This window comes from Elgaria multicarinata, chromosome 22 (assembly GCF_023053635.1).
Source record: "Elgaria multicarinata webbii isolate HBS135686 ecotype San Diego chromosome 22, rElgMul1.1.pri, whole genome shotgun sequence".
Taxonomy (NCBI): domain Eukaryota; kingdom Metazoa; phylum Chordata; class Lepidosauria; order Squamata; family Anguidae; genus Elgaria; species Elgaria multicarinata.
The window spans coordinates 13,276,961-13,291,604 of NC_086192.1; the positions used below are offsets into that span (position 1 = coordinate 13,276,961).

At 48.3% G+C, this 14,644-nt stretch overlaps 1 protein-coding gene across 2 annotated transcripts in view; it reads right to left on the reverse strand.

Moving 5' to 3' along the window:
* CUX1 (cut like homeobox 1) overlaps window positions 1–14,644 on the reverse strand; it is a 313,297-nt gene that overhangs the window by 140,361 nt on the left and 158,292 nt on the right. For both annotated transcript variants that reach the window (XM_063146717.1, XM_063146718.1), the window contains exon 4: window positions 9,269–9,347. In XM_063146717.1, coding sequence (XP_063002787.1) covers window positions 9,269–9,347 — 79 coding nt within the window. The remainder of the gene's footprint in view (window positions 1–9,268; window positions 9,348–14,644) is intronic.

Here is a 14,644-nt window from a genome sequence, read left to right on the forward strand (position 1 = left end):
AATGTTAAACACACCGATCTCGGAGGATCAACAACAGTACATATTAGGGAGCTCGCTTAATTTGCAGCCGTCGCAATCATTAATTTTACGGACCACCCTCAGTTGCTGGAAGCGTATAATAAGCCCATTGTACCTCTCTTAACGCACTAAACGCGAGCCTGGGCGCGTTGTAGCATGCCAGCCCAGCACCAGAGTTTACAGAAGAGCAGCCCTGGGTTATGTTGAGCGGAGAGGCAGGGTGTGCTGGGTTGTGTTACTCCGCTCAGAGGAGGCTCCCTGCGTCGCCACCCCGTAAGGCGAGGCGAAAAAGCAAAGCCCAAAATAAATAAATAAAACCGGCCGTTCGTCCTCGCAGTGCATGCATAGTTTATAACTACATCACTTTCTCATTTGTGGTTTTGAGACTAGAGATGTTGGGGGTGTTTTTTCCTTCTTCTTCATTATTAGCACTGTTAAAATATTCATCTCACATTATATATATATTTAAAAAGTTATTTAACACGGGAAGGGTATGGGAGCAATCATAATGTTTAAGTTAAGTGGCAGACTGGAGCGGTTAAAGCCCCCCCACTGGGGTGTCCGACTAAACGTCTCACTGCCAGAGGGTGGCGAAAATGGACCATTCTGGCACCGTTCCCCACAGGTGGAGGCTCCTGGAACAAGATATGGAGGGGGTCGCAGAGATCTTTTTACCCCAATTCTCTTTTTTTTAAAAAAACACCCGGGAGATCTGTAGCATTTGATTTAAAATACCTATTATCAGTTCGGAACCCCCTGATGACACACAACGTGGCACAGTTCTGTGCATTTGTGGTTGCTTTTAAGAACATCAGAAGCGCCCTGATGCTGGATCACACCAAGGGTCCATCTAGTCCAGCACTCTGTTCACACAGTGGCTCACCAGCCATTGGCCAGGGATGAACAAGCAGGACATGGTGCAACAGCATCCTCCCGCCCATGTTCCCCAGCAACTGGTGCACACAGGCTTATTGCCTCAAATACTGGAGATAGCACACAGCCATCAGGGCTAGTAGCCATGGATAGCCTTCTCCCCCAGGAATTGATCCAACCCCCTTTCGAAGCCATCCAAATTGGTGGCCATCACTCCATCTTGTGGTCGTGAATTCCATAGTTTATAAATCAACACATGATTTATAAATCAACACATCAAAAAGTTTTGAAGGTACTGAAGTGCATGCCTTCCCCCCTCCACCAACGCACTCATATCATACCCAGCACACACTTAATAAAAAATAAAATCAAATTATCCAGGGGCCACAAGATATGCAAACCAGCAAGGCTCTCCCAGACTAAAATTAGCCAGGAATTTATATTAACCCCCCCTCTTCCCCCCCCCCAACCGCCCGTGGCACTACCAACATCTACATTATAAAATGAATAATGACTAAACCTTTAGTCAATAAATTCCCAAATCCCTGGAAAGCATTATATCGTAAATGAAAATGTTGGCACTCTCATAATTATTCATCAGGATATGTATATTTAATTTAGCTCTATTAAAGGTTAATGTCAAGGAAGCAAAACAGTCACAGAATAAAGTATGAAGAGAATGTTAAAACCATCTCCTTGCATTAAACTTCAAACTTTGCTTAAGCCGAGATGAATGATTAAAATGTCAGCCGCTTCTGAATATTGTTTTGGGATATGTTAAAGAGTCCGTGCCGAAACAGACGTACTTCCCAGCTTTAATTTGTATGGCTTCTATTAAAGAAAACGTAATTACACTGCCGTTATAATGGCTGGGACATAATTCAGACACATACCGACCCAATGACTTCTAGTTCGGAATCCTCAAAATGCAACAAGCGTTTAGAGGTACGTTTTGGGGTGCTCGTGATTATCCTCCAAGAAGGGGCCTTTTTAGGAAGATTGCATAGATATTGCTATACTAAGACCCTGGAACAAGCCTGGAACAAGGACAATGAATTCTTATACTGTATTTCTTCGATTGTAAGATGCTGTCAATTTATTTATTTATTTATTTATTTATTACATTTCTATACCGCCCAATAGCTGGAGCTCTTTGGGCAGTTCACAAAAGAAGTTTGTGAGACAAATTGTAAGACGCACACTAATTTCAGTACCACCAACAGAAAAAAAGCTTTGATTCTAAGAAATAATAAACGCACCCACGATTCTAAGACGCACCCCGTTTTTGGAGATGTTCGGAAAGGAAAGGAACCTCTCGTGCAAGCACTGAGTCATTACTGACTCTTGGAGGGACGCCAGGTTTTCGCTGACGTTTTCTTGGCAGGCCTTATAGCGGGGTGGTTCGCCATTGCCTTCCCCGGCCGTGATGACCTTTCCCCCAGCTAACTGGGTACTCATTTTACCGACCTCGGGAGGATGGAAGGCTGAGTCGACCCGAGCCGGCTGCCTGAAACCAGCTTCCGCTGGGATCGAACTCAGGCCGTGGGGAGAGTTTCAGCTGCAGAAACTGCTGCTTTACTGCTCTGCGCCACACGATCCAGCATCAGGGCTCTTCTTAGGTTCTTCGGGTCAGTAAGGAATGCTTCAGGGCTAGTAGCCATTGATCGCCTTCTCCTCCAGGAATTTATCCAACCCCCTTCTAAAGCCATCCAAATTGGTAGCCCTCACTACATCTTGTGGCAGTGAGTTCCATAATTTAACTATAAGCTGTGTGAAGAAGTCCTTCCTTTGAATTGCCCTGAATCTCCCACCCATCAGCTTCATGGGATGACCCCCATTGGGTTCTAGTATTTTGAGAGAGGGAGAAAAATGTCCCCTTATCCACATTGTAGGCCCCTTCCAACTCTGCTATTCTATGATTCTCCACACCAGGCATAATTTCGTCCACCTCTATCATGTCTCCCTTCAGCCTCCTCTTCTCCAAGCTAAACAATCCCAGTCGTTGTAACTTTAGTCTATACTAGAGTGATGAGATTTAAAAGAGGGCAGGGCTCCTGCAGCTTTAACTGTTGGGATGAAGAGGGAATTTCACCAGGTTCCCCATATATACAAATGACACCTGCTGACCTTCCCTTTTCTATGCAACTGTTAAAGATACAGGAGCCCGGTCCTCCTTTTCATAGTGTCACCCTACCTTATAGGCCCCTTCCAACTCTACTATGCTATGATAGGGTGACCCTATGAAAAGGAGGACAGGGCTCCTGTATCTTTAACAATTGCATAGAAAAGGGAATCTCAGCAGGTGTTCTTTGTAGGCATGTCGCATCTGGTGAAATTCTCTCTTCATCACAACAGTTAAAGCTGCAGGAGCTATACTGCAGCTATACTGTGACCAGATTTAAAAGAGGGCAGGGCTCCTGCAGCTTTAACTGCTGTGATGAAGAGGGAATTTCACCAGGTGCTGCATGCACACAAATGACACCTGCTAAAATTCCCTTTTCTATGCAACTGTTAAAGATACAGGAGCCCAGTCCTCCTTTTCATAGGGTCACCCTACCTTGTGCCCCCGCACCCCGAAATCGTTAGGTGAAATGCTCAATGCGCCCCTTGTGAGTCTTGCATCCCCAATGACATCACACACCCGCGTGGATTACTTTGCGCTGGGGCACTCTAGGCTAATGTAATCATATGATTACATAATTAACCCAGCTGTCTCATTAAGAAAATCAACTGGAATTCAGGGCATAATTAGTCACACAGCAATTAGCATGCTGATGAGCAAAAACGATGAAAATCCCTCTGGATGGGGAGGGTGCTGGGACCACCCATGTCATCTTCAAAACGGGAGCCACCCCACCGCAGCTGGAGGGGGATAGACCTGTACAGAATCCGTTTGTCCTTGGAACAGAGTTTTTGATCCAAACGGAGGAGGAAGAGGAGGAGGAGGTGGAGGAAGAAAACCCCAGCATGAGAATCAAGCGGAAGGGATCATCTTCAATACTTAAAATACTTTAAATACTTGAAAGGTTGTCACACAGAGGAGGGCCGGGATCTCTTCTCCATCCTCCCAGAGTGCAGGACACGGAATAATGGGCTCAAGTTACAGGAAGCCTGATTCCAGCTGGACATCAGGAAAAACGTCCTGACTGTTAGAGCAGTATGACAATGGAACCAGTGACCTAGGGAGGTTGTGGGCTCTCCCACACTGGAGGCCTTCAAGAGGCAGCTGGACAGCCATCTGTCAGGGATGCTTTAGGGTGGATTCCTGCATTGGGCAGGGGGTTGGACTTGATGGCCTTGTAGGACCCTTCCAACTCCACTATTCTATGATTCTATGATCAATGCATACAAGGAGTGACTTCCTGTTTCCATAAGGAGGACTGGGGTAACTGGAAAACCAAGTCTGGATCCAGACCTCCAGATTGTGTTTTACAGATGAGAAAAGAAAAGAAAAGAACAGCAAGAGGGGAAGCATGAATATATCATAAAACAGACGAGAAAGAAAGTTCTCAGGAGACTGAATGAAATATTTTATTCTGCCCAAAGTATTACGGAAGAAATTTCCTTGCTCAGGGGCAAGGAGGTTTCGGAAACCTGTCGGGCAGAATAAAATATTTCGTTCAGGCACTTGAGAATTTCCTTTATTTCTGTTAAGAGGCCTCCACTTGCTTCACCCTTTCCCTCTGCTCCACCCTGAGGCCAAAGAATAAGGGGAAGTGAATGCCTGGCTTCAGACAACACAATAACCCATGGTGGCTTAAGGAATCAACGGCTGGTTATTTAACCCACCATGGGTTCTTGTGTTGTGTGGAGGGAGTTTAACCAAATAACGCAAATCACCAACGCTGTGCAGAGTTGGCTATTTGAATCACCATCGGTTACCGTGTTGTGTGGAGGATATCGTTGGTTATTTCCTCAGCCACTGTTGGTTATTTTGTCAGGCACAAAGTCGCAAGGCAAGAGCGGTCAAAGTGGCGGCTGCTGCTCTAGTCATAGAATCATAGAATGGCAGAGTTGGAAGGGGCCTACAAGGCCATCGGGTCCAACCCCCTGCTCAATGCAGGAATCCACCCTAAAGCATCCCTGGCAGAGGGTTGTCCAGCTGCCTCTTGAAGGCCTCTAGTGTGGGAGAGCCCACCACCTCCCTAGGTCACTGGTTCCATTGTCGTACTGCTCTTACAGTCAGGAAGTTTTTCCTGATGTCCAGCTGGAATCTGGCTTCCATTAACTTGAGCCCGTTATTCCGTGTCCTGCACTCTGGGAGGATCGAGAAGAGATCCTGGCCCTCCTCTGTGCGACAACCTTTGAAGTCTTTGAAGAGTGCTCTCATGTCTCCCCTCAATCTTCTCTTCTCCAGGCTAAACATGCCCAGTTCTTTCAGTCTCTCTTCATAGGGCTTTGTTTCCAGACCCCTGATCAGTCCAGCTCGCAGGATAGATTTTTGGCAGGAATGGCTCATGGGATACTAGTGAGAGGACCGGGGGTGAGTGGATGTGTGAGTCAATTCAGCTTGGACTAATAGTCAACTCAACCACGGTTGATTATTATCTGTTGTGTGGGGAGTACTCCGTAGATAAACAACTGTCAAGTTGATTATTACCCCAACTTCGACTAACGTGTTGTCTGAATGCAGCCCATCTCAGCTAAAGTTCCCCAAAATTTGAAGCCGGTGCTGAGTAATAGAGTTGGGAGGGGGCCTATAAGGCCATCAAGTCCAACCCCCTGCTCATTGCAGGAATCCACCTTAAAGCATCCCTGACAGATGACTGTCCAGATGCCTAGTACGGGAGAGCCCACCACCTCCCTAGGTCACTGGTTCCATTGTCATACTGCTCTAACAGTCAGGACGTTTTTCCTGATGTCCAGCCAGAATCTGGCTTCCTGTCACTTGAGCCCATTATTCCGTGTCCTGCACTCTGGGAGGATTGAGAAGAGATCCTGGCCCTTCTCTGTGGGACAACCTTTTAAGTATTTGAAGAGTGCTCTCATGTCTCCCCTCAGTATTGTCAACACTGATTCTGTCCTAGCTGGGACCTTCTAGTTGCAAATCAGGGGCTCTACCACTGTGCTACGGCCCTTCCCTTAAAGGACAACACACCGGATCTCCTCCCTGGGCCCCTCCTAGAAGGCCACTCTGCCGTACGGCTTTTGACAGGGGCAGCTTTTCCTAACATGGAGAAGGTTTCGCAGCGCCTGGTCGGAAGCCTGGAAAACGCAAACTTCCAAACCGCGCCAGGGGTTTGGAAGTGCTCCCTTGACTACACCAAAGGGGTGATCTCCGGTTTTGCCAACAGACCGAGTAAGCGAGCTGGAAATTAAGGAGCGGATTCTGTTCAGGAGCACCGGGAGGCATTTCGAAGTCTCCCCTCGCAGAGGTTTTTCATTAAAGCACAGCTGCTGCGTATGTGCATGTGTGTGTGTGTTTTTAAAAAAAGAACACGTAAAATATTCATCCACCCAGAAGCCTCTAAATTTCACATGTGCCCAGGTTGAACCGAGGGAGTGCAGTTTTGCCAGCAGGACAAACGCGTCGATCGATCCCGCAATCGGCAATGTCGTAACATCTGCACGGAAGTGCGGCGGGTGACACACACACACAGAGAGACACACAACTCTCGTGCAACGAGGGCCGGCTTCTCCCTCTCCCTCTCTTTATCTTGTTAGATTCCAATTTGCCAAACGGGAACTCATTCATCTCTGGGTGGTGGAAGGAGGTTGAGGTGGGGGGGGGGGGGCGTGCGCGTGGAGCACTAAAACAAAAGGACTTCATCACAGGCCCATGTAACACTGACAACAGCCAGACAGCCCCGTTATGAAACATGAACAGAACCACAGAGGCAATTAATATTTTATACAGCTGGTAATGCGCTAAAAATAATTCATGCCCGACGCTTCGGCTCCTCTCGGAGAGGTCGTTGCTGCTTTCCCAAAAAACCAGGTCTTTGAGCAAAACAGCTGGGTGATTGCTTCCTTTTGAGAAAGCCCCCCCCCCCACAAGGCAGGACGGGAAGGGGAGGGGACGGAGAAGTCCTTTAAGACGCACGGTTTGGTTTTAAAGGCCACTGCGCACCATCAGCGTCACCAAAGAGCAAAAGGAGTTCTTAAGCGTCCTTTTTTCCTGCCCCCAGGACGTTTGGAACGATATTCACAGCACAGAAAGAGATGAAGAACTCTCTCTCTCTCTCTCTCTCTCTCTCTCCCCCTTGTATGTCAGAAGTGAGCAAGGCAACCCTCAACAGAGCGGCTAGGAGTGGTATTCTTTGGACTGGTGCGCTGCCTTTGAATCCTGGAGGGTTTCAGCCACATCACTATGCCTCAGCTTCACCTACCTCGCAGGGCTGTCGCAAGGGAAAGTAAAAACAAAACAGCAACCACTACAGAGCAACTGGCACAGCAAGACAAATATGTGCTGCTCTGCGCTACCTCCAGTATCAGAGGCAGGAAGCCTGTGTGCACCCGTTGCTGGGGAACATGGGCGGGAGGGTGCTGTTGCACCATGTCCTGCTTGTTCATCCCTGGCCGATGGCTGGTCGGCCCCTGTGTGAACGGAGCGCTGGACGAGATGGACCCTCGGTCTGATCCAGCAGGGCGCTTCTGATGTTCTTACAAGCGAAAACTGTCACGAGAAGTCCTCACGTCTCCTTCCGTGAATGAAAATGCAGCTCAGACCAACGAAGAATAATTACACGGTGGCTTCTGAATATTCAAATGCCTTCCGGTGTAATTAATTCATTAATTATTCCCCAGAAAATTAATAAACCCACACTGCCTAGAGGGTTTCTTGAAAGGAAGTTGTACCTCCCTTCCTGATGCTGCCAGCCCAGTGACAGAAGAGTTATGGCCCTGAGACCGTGGTTTTTTTAAAATAGAGAACCCATCCGTTGCTTCCTTGGAAGTGCGCGCAGGGGCATGCTTTAAAAACACCTCAAACGCTGATTTCTGTTTTAAACGGAGATTCCCATTACCATGCAATCAGCTCTCGCGGGGCTTTGTTAAAAAAAATAAATTGCAACTGCAGGGGAGGCAGGGATCCAGGCGAGGATTGCAACACCAGGAAGGGAGAGGCTGAAACTTTTTAGCCTTGCACTATTTTCCCATTGAAACACACACACACACACTTCAAGTCACCATTTGCACCCAAAAGCGACATTTACTGCAGTGGCACACTTGGGTACAAATAGCAGCTAAAGGGGGGGGGCATTTTAATAGGAACACTGCAAGGATGAACAGATTAAGCTATGCTGCACTCTCAAACGGGCTCTTCTCCCCTACCCCTAAACCCCACGACCGCAGAAGCATTTGTTTTCCCCCAGTTTGTGAGACCTGGTCACTTTGGGCCTGTCCAGATAACACGCTAAGCCATGGTTAGGCCGCAAACCCTTTCGCAGCAAGTGGTTAGCGAGCACGTTTCAACCGTGGTTATGCAGCCACCATGGTTAGGAACGGTTCACACGACACGCTGAGCCATCATGGTTAGCTCCAAACGCTTAACCGTTGTGGTCTAGCGTGTTGTCTGAATTAGACTGCTAGAAAAGGTTGTCACACAGAGGAGGGCCAGGATCTCTTCTCGATCATCCCAGAGTGCAGGACGCAGAATAACGGGCTCAAGTTACAGGAAGCCAGATTCCAGCTGGACATTAGGAAAAACGTCCTGACTGTTAGAGCAGTATGACAATGGAATCAGTTACCTAGGGAGGTTGTGGGCTCTCCCACACTAGAGGCCTTCAAGAGGCAGCTGGACAACCCTCTGTCAGGGATGCTTTAAGTGGGATTCCTGCATTGAGCAGGGGGTTGGACTTGACGGCCTTAGAGGCCCCTTCCAACTCTACTATTCTATGATTCTATGAATAAAACCCAAACACACACATGAAAACATCCTGCTTTCTAATTATGGACAAACTCATAAAGGAACTCACTCTCATTCCTCCAGAGACCTGCCTTGATCACATCCCTCTCTGAGCTTGGGGAGCACTGTGGCTGCATCCCTTTTGTTTGAGTTTCCAGCGGGCCTTGTAGATTGAAAGATTGAAAGATTGAAAGCGGGCCTTGTAGCTTGAAAGATTATGGAGCCGAACAAGACCACGAGCCACATTCAAAGTGGCTTCCAGGAGCAGTTTGCCCTTGAAACGCTTGAATATGGGCAACCGTTCCAATGGAATTCAAGAGTCAACCCTGGACAGTTCTCCCAAGATGCCGGCTGGCGGACCTCACTTATTCATCTTTCTCCCCCATTCGAAAGTGCTGCAGCACAGCCCTCGGCGCGTAGAAACGCCCCTCAAGCACGCAGCCAACCGACCGGCAAAGGAGAAAACGCCTGCTACAAAACAAGACCATAGATATCGTTTGCTTTTCAGGACAGGACAATATGTCTGCATACCTGGAACATCAATTAATCTCTTGTAGACATTCAGGAACGCCGCCTCTGCTTCTTTGCTTCGTTTGCCCAATGCATCAATCTAAAAAAAGAAAAAGAGAAAAGAAAGGGTGGGGGAAGAGCCTTGGATCAGTTCTAGAGAAAAATATCCGCACACGCACCAGTGGGGCTGGATTTACGACTGCGTAAACACGACCGGCGACGCCAGTTTCATTTCTCGCTTGAAGCTGGACGCTCGCTTGAAGCTGGCAGACGGCAGGATGGAAGAAACCCTTCCAGCTCCAGAGTGTGGGCATCAGATTTTTCGGTACCGGCCTTTCACTGTCGGAAAGGAGAGCCAGGCGAGGCAAAAGCAAGGAGGGTCAGCAAGGAGCAGCTTCTCCCAGTTGCTCAGGCTGGCCGGCAAGCGTGACTCGGAAGCCTTCAGAGTGGCCAGGACTATTCACTAGACCTGCACTAGTCTATTCCTGTTGAGACCTCTTTAGCTAATAGGGTCGGTCGCTCCACTGTTCCCTCCTTCGGCCAGTTCAGGGCACAGGGCTAACGTCTCTTGGCTCACCAGATCAAGATCCACTGGAGACTCACGACATAACACACGCAGCATGACAACTTCCCTCCACCCCACCCTGATTTCTGGGTGTCATTGAAACAAACCCGTATGTATTACCTCCTAGTCGTTATAAAATAACCCCAAAGAAACAATCAAACACAATACAGGGATAGCCTAGCTTCAGTCGTCCATGCCCTGGTAACCTCCAAATTAGATTACTGCAATGCCCTCTACGTGGGGCTGCCTTTGAAGACGGTTCGGAAGCTGCAGCTTGTGCAAAATGCAGCGGCCAGATGGATAACTGGAACCAGAAAGTTCGAGCATGTAAGACCGACTCTGGCCCGCTTGCATTGGCTGCCTATACATTTCCGAGCCCAATTCAAGGTGCTGGTTTTAACTGATAAAGCCTTACATGGCTTGGGACCACCATACCTGATGGAACACCTCTCCCGACATGAACCTACCCATACACTGCGCTCAACATCTAAGGTCCTCCTCCGAGGGAAGCTCAGAGGATGGCAACAAGGAAGAGAGCCTTCTCAGTGGTGGCCCCCCAATTATGGAATGATCTCCCTGACGAGGCTCACCTGGCGCCAACATTGTTATCTTTTCGGCGCCAGGTCAAAACCTTTCTCTTTTCCCAGGCATTTAACAGCATATGCTGATTTTATAACTGACCCGAGAATAGTTGTTCTAAATGGATATTGTTGTTTTAATACTTTTAGTGGTTTTAAATTTTGTATATCTGTTTTAATGTTCATTGTTTTTAACTTCTGTAAACCGCCCTGAGAGCTTCGGCTATGGGGCGGTATATAAATGTAAATGAATAAATAAATCTAATCGTATAGCATCGATTGATAAAACAGTACACAAAAGGGGAGAACAGAAATAGCAGTTTTCAAGACACATCAACGCGGATCCAGACCAACGGCTAGGTGAATATTTGTCTCCTATTTACATTTGTCTTCCTCTACTGCCTTCCATGTCGGATTTTAGATTGGAAGGTTCTTGCGGCAGGGACCTGCTTCCCTGGAGGCATTGGGCTACCAAGGTTGCCTGCCCCCTGGCATCCTCCTGGTACCATCTTAGGTTGCAAGAGAGTTTGTGATTTGCCCCTGGGCAGGGAGGGAATCTGCGATTCAAAGAGGAGAAGTCAACCATGTCACAGGGTACCGGCGAGCATGTGAAGCACCAGGCACAGGCTGGTGGAACTGAAATGTTCTAAAGTTTACATGAACATCTGGAGGTGCCATTATCAATTCTTTCTCCAAAGAAGCCCAAACAAATTGGTTGGCGAGGAAGCGTTTTGCCGTTTCAACAGTGATTCTCTCCTTTCCTGGAGTACTTCAGTCCGGCTGAAAGATGTCAGTCAGCGCAGCGAACCACGTCAGCGGCTTAAGGGTTTCCTTCACTCCCTCCCGGGTTTCGAAAATATATCGTTTTTACTAACTTTGCAGTCTCATTTATCACGAACTGAAAGAGCTTGACAGGAAATGAGGCTACGGGGCAATACCCCAAGGCATGTTGGGCAATTCTCGGCCAAAACTGCTGTGCATCTGAGGTCAAATGAGAGACTGGTGGCTCAGTATACAGGTTGATGCAGCATTCAAAATATCACATATTCCACGCTCTCCCCCTTCTCAAACTCACCTGACCCAGGTTGCCCCCCATGACTGCTGCCTCATGACTCCAGGATGCCAACATCCCTCCCCATTCCCACCCACCCCTCCCAGCCTGTCATTCTCTCCTTTCTGCTCCTCGTTGTTAGGATCAGGCCCGGTCTCCCTGGTGTGTACCCTGAATCAGACTCAGAGCCTGAAGAAGTAGACGAGGCGAGACAGGAAGCGGCGGAGGAAATTCTCCAGGAGTCAAGCAGGAATCTTCGCAGGAGCTTATCGAACAGGAGGCCCAGGATCAGAGATCATCCTCCCTGCCCCTGGGAAGTCAGACTTTGTCGGAGGGGGAGAGAGCATCGGAATTGACAGATCCCAGAGTCCACTGCAGGGTCAAGTGGGCAGAGTTGAGAAGAGGTGGGAGGTGGTCTCCTACACATGGCAGAGGTTACAATTTGAAGACCCTCCCTGAAGGAGGGGTTCGGTGAAAGCCTGTTGGTGTCAGGTATAGGCCTTGTACCTAGTGGTTAGATTTATTAGGAAATGCTTTGAGAATATCAGATGTTCCCTGCAAGCTTCTCTCTGTAAGCAGTTCCCATGGGAATAGCTGGTTCACTCCTTTGCTTCGGCCTTGAAGCGGCTGGTTCTCGGGGAACTTCAGAGTGTTTTGGGAAAGGTGGCGGACACTCTTCGAAGTGGGTTGTAACATCCCGCCCTCTTGGCACGTGGGCATGGTTTACAGGTCAGAGGACCTGTCTGTCAAGTGACTTAGAATAGGCCTTAAAGGCTGGGGCAAAGCTGGAAAAGCTTGGCTAGATTCCGTCTCTCGACGCAACGCCTGACCTCCCTCCTGCTTTGGATTCCATCTCCGCTTGGGACTTTGAAAGCACTCTGCACATGGACGCTTTGCTATTTGGACTTTGGATATCTAAGAACTGTGCTGTGAAAAGTAGTGAGGCTTTTCATAGACTTGGACTTGCATAGGCTGTGGATTCTGTGTTTGTGCCCAGATTCAGGTGGCAGGGAGTTCCCAGTCCTTAGCAGAAGGATGGGACTTGTGGGCCTGAGGCTTAACCTTTCCTGAAGTCATGGTAACGGGGTGAGCTCAGTAGTGGCAGGCTGAGACTGACAGTATCTATCTATGATAGTTAGTCATCCAGAACTATGTACATATTATACTGTATGCCATAAAAGTCCAGTTTTTTTCAGTCTTAAATGTCTTCTTAAAACAGGATTTTAAACGTCACACTTCCTGGCACTTCTGTTACCGTGTCCATGCCTCCGATGAACACAATGTCAAGTCTTTTAAAGTGTCCCTTCAAAATGAAAGTGCCATTCTGCTCCATATCATTCACCAGAAAACCAGCCATCCACAATGCTGGGCATCTGCTGCGCCCACTGCACCACCCAAGTCATGACTGAGAAATTCTGCTGCCATTTCCAAAACACTCTGAACTTCCCCGGGAGCCAGCCGCTTCAAGGCCGAAGCAAAGGAGTGAACCAGCTACTCCCATGGGAACTGCTTACGGAGAGAAGCTTGCAGGGAACATCTGACATTCTCAAAGCATTTCCTAATAAACCTAACCACTAGGTACAAGGCCTATACCTGACAGTTGGGCACTACGGGAAAGGATCCATTGAGTCGATAGGCAACTGCTTTGCTTTGTTCGGCTAATTTAGCTCAAGGAATCGCTCCTAGGTTCCGCCCTCCCTTCAAGTGTGAAGAGAATAAAGCTTTGTGGATTGCATGGCAGATGCCTTTGGCGGGACGGCTGGAGTGAGAGCCACGGCAGAACAAGGACATCAACTACATCACAGCGTAACACTGCCTGGGCGGTTCCCATGACGTGTCTCCTTTCCAAATCCCTGCCTCAGTGTTGGAAAGGTGACACGGGGAACAGGCGCAGCACCGAATGCTCCGATGTGGGCCAGGATTTCTGATGATACCCAAGTGAAGCCGCGGAAGGACTCTGCGTCGCAAAGGTAATGCCAGAACAAGCCACCAGTGGTAGAACTGGGCCCAGAAAGCGCGTGCGTTCTCCAAGTCTGACCTATGGCGATTTCAACAACCTGATAAAAACGAAGTGTCATGAAAACCCAGACACACAGCAGCAAAATCTGTTCTGTCATCAAGGGGAAATTTGGCTAGGACACGTCTGGGTCCAGCTCAGTGCCAAGTAGCCCTCGATTCAGTAGACGTGGCAAATACACTTATTCAGAGGTTACATCAGAATCTACAGGGAGCTTTATTGACCTTGGCATCAGAATTAAGGCGAGAGCCCGGGTTGGCATTACACACAAACACCACCTTAACAGCAGTGAAAGGTGAAGTTTCACGAAGACGTAACATTCATATAGTGCACGGTGAGACAACTTTGCATTACACTTGAACAGTAAAATGTTCTAGTCCTCAGGAAGACCGCATCAGCTCTTCCACTTCTAGGTTGCTGTCGTTGTAAAACAAAAGGCCCATAATTCTTTTATGGGTTTAAAGTATTTCAACGCACCTTTTTAGGACCCTTTGGTCACATCACAACAAATGCTGTTCTGTGACGTATGGGCTCCTCTCAAAGGCATCCTTGAAGAGGAAGGTCTTCAAGACCCACCTACAAGCCAGAATCGGAGGGGCAAGTCATAGGTTGACTGGAAGGGAGTTTGAAAGATTCGGGGCCAGCGCTGAGAAGGCCCTGTCTCTAGTGCATGGCACCCTTACCGATCTCAATAGCAGGCAGCTGAGAAGACCCTCCAAGGTACATCTTGGCATTCACACAAGGTTATATGGGTGGATCCTTCAGATAAGCTGGTCCCAATCCAATAATGGCTTTAAAGGTTAAGACCAGCACTTTGAATTGGGCCCAGAAACATTCTGGTAGCCAGTGTAGCCAGCACAAGATTGGATGTAGGTGTCCAGATTTTATACCAGCTGTAGTGCCACCTTCGAAGGCAGCCCCCAGGTTTTAAACTAGAAATACCAGGGAATGAACAAAGCAAGTGTTTCACTACTGACTTATGGCTCCTTCCAAAATAGGGTACCAGTCGTAGCACATCTTAAGTTTACTACTATATGCCATGTCAGGACCACAAGGGCATGCTCTTGGTGGCTGCTGTTCAGAATTCCCTTCTCTTGGAGACTGGCCAAAACTAGAGCCTGGGCATCTTCCAAAAGCAACGCAATGAGATTGTGGTTGCTGTCGTTTTAAAAACCAAACCAGCTTT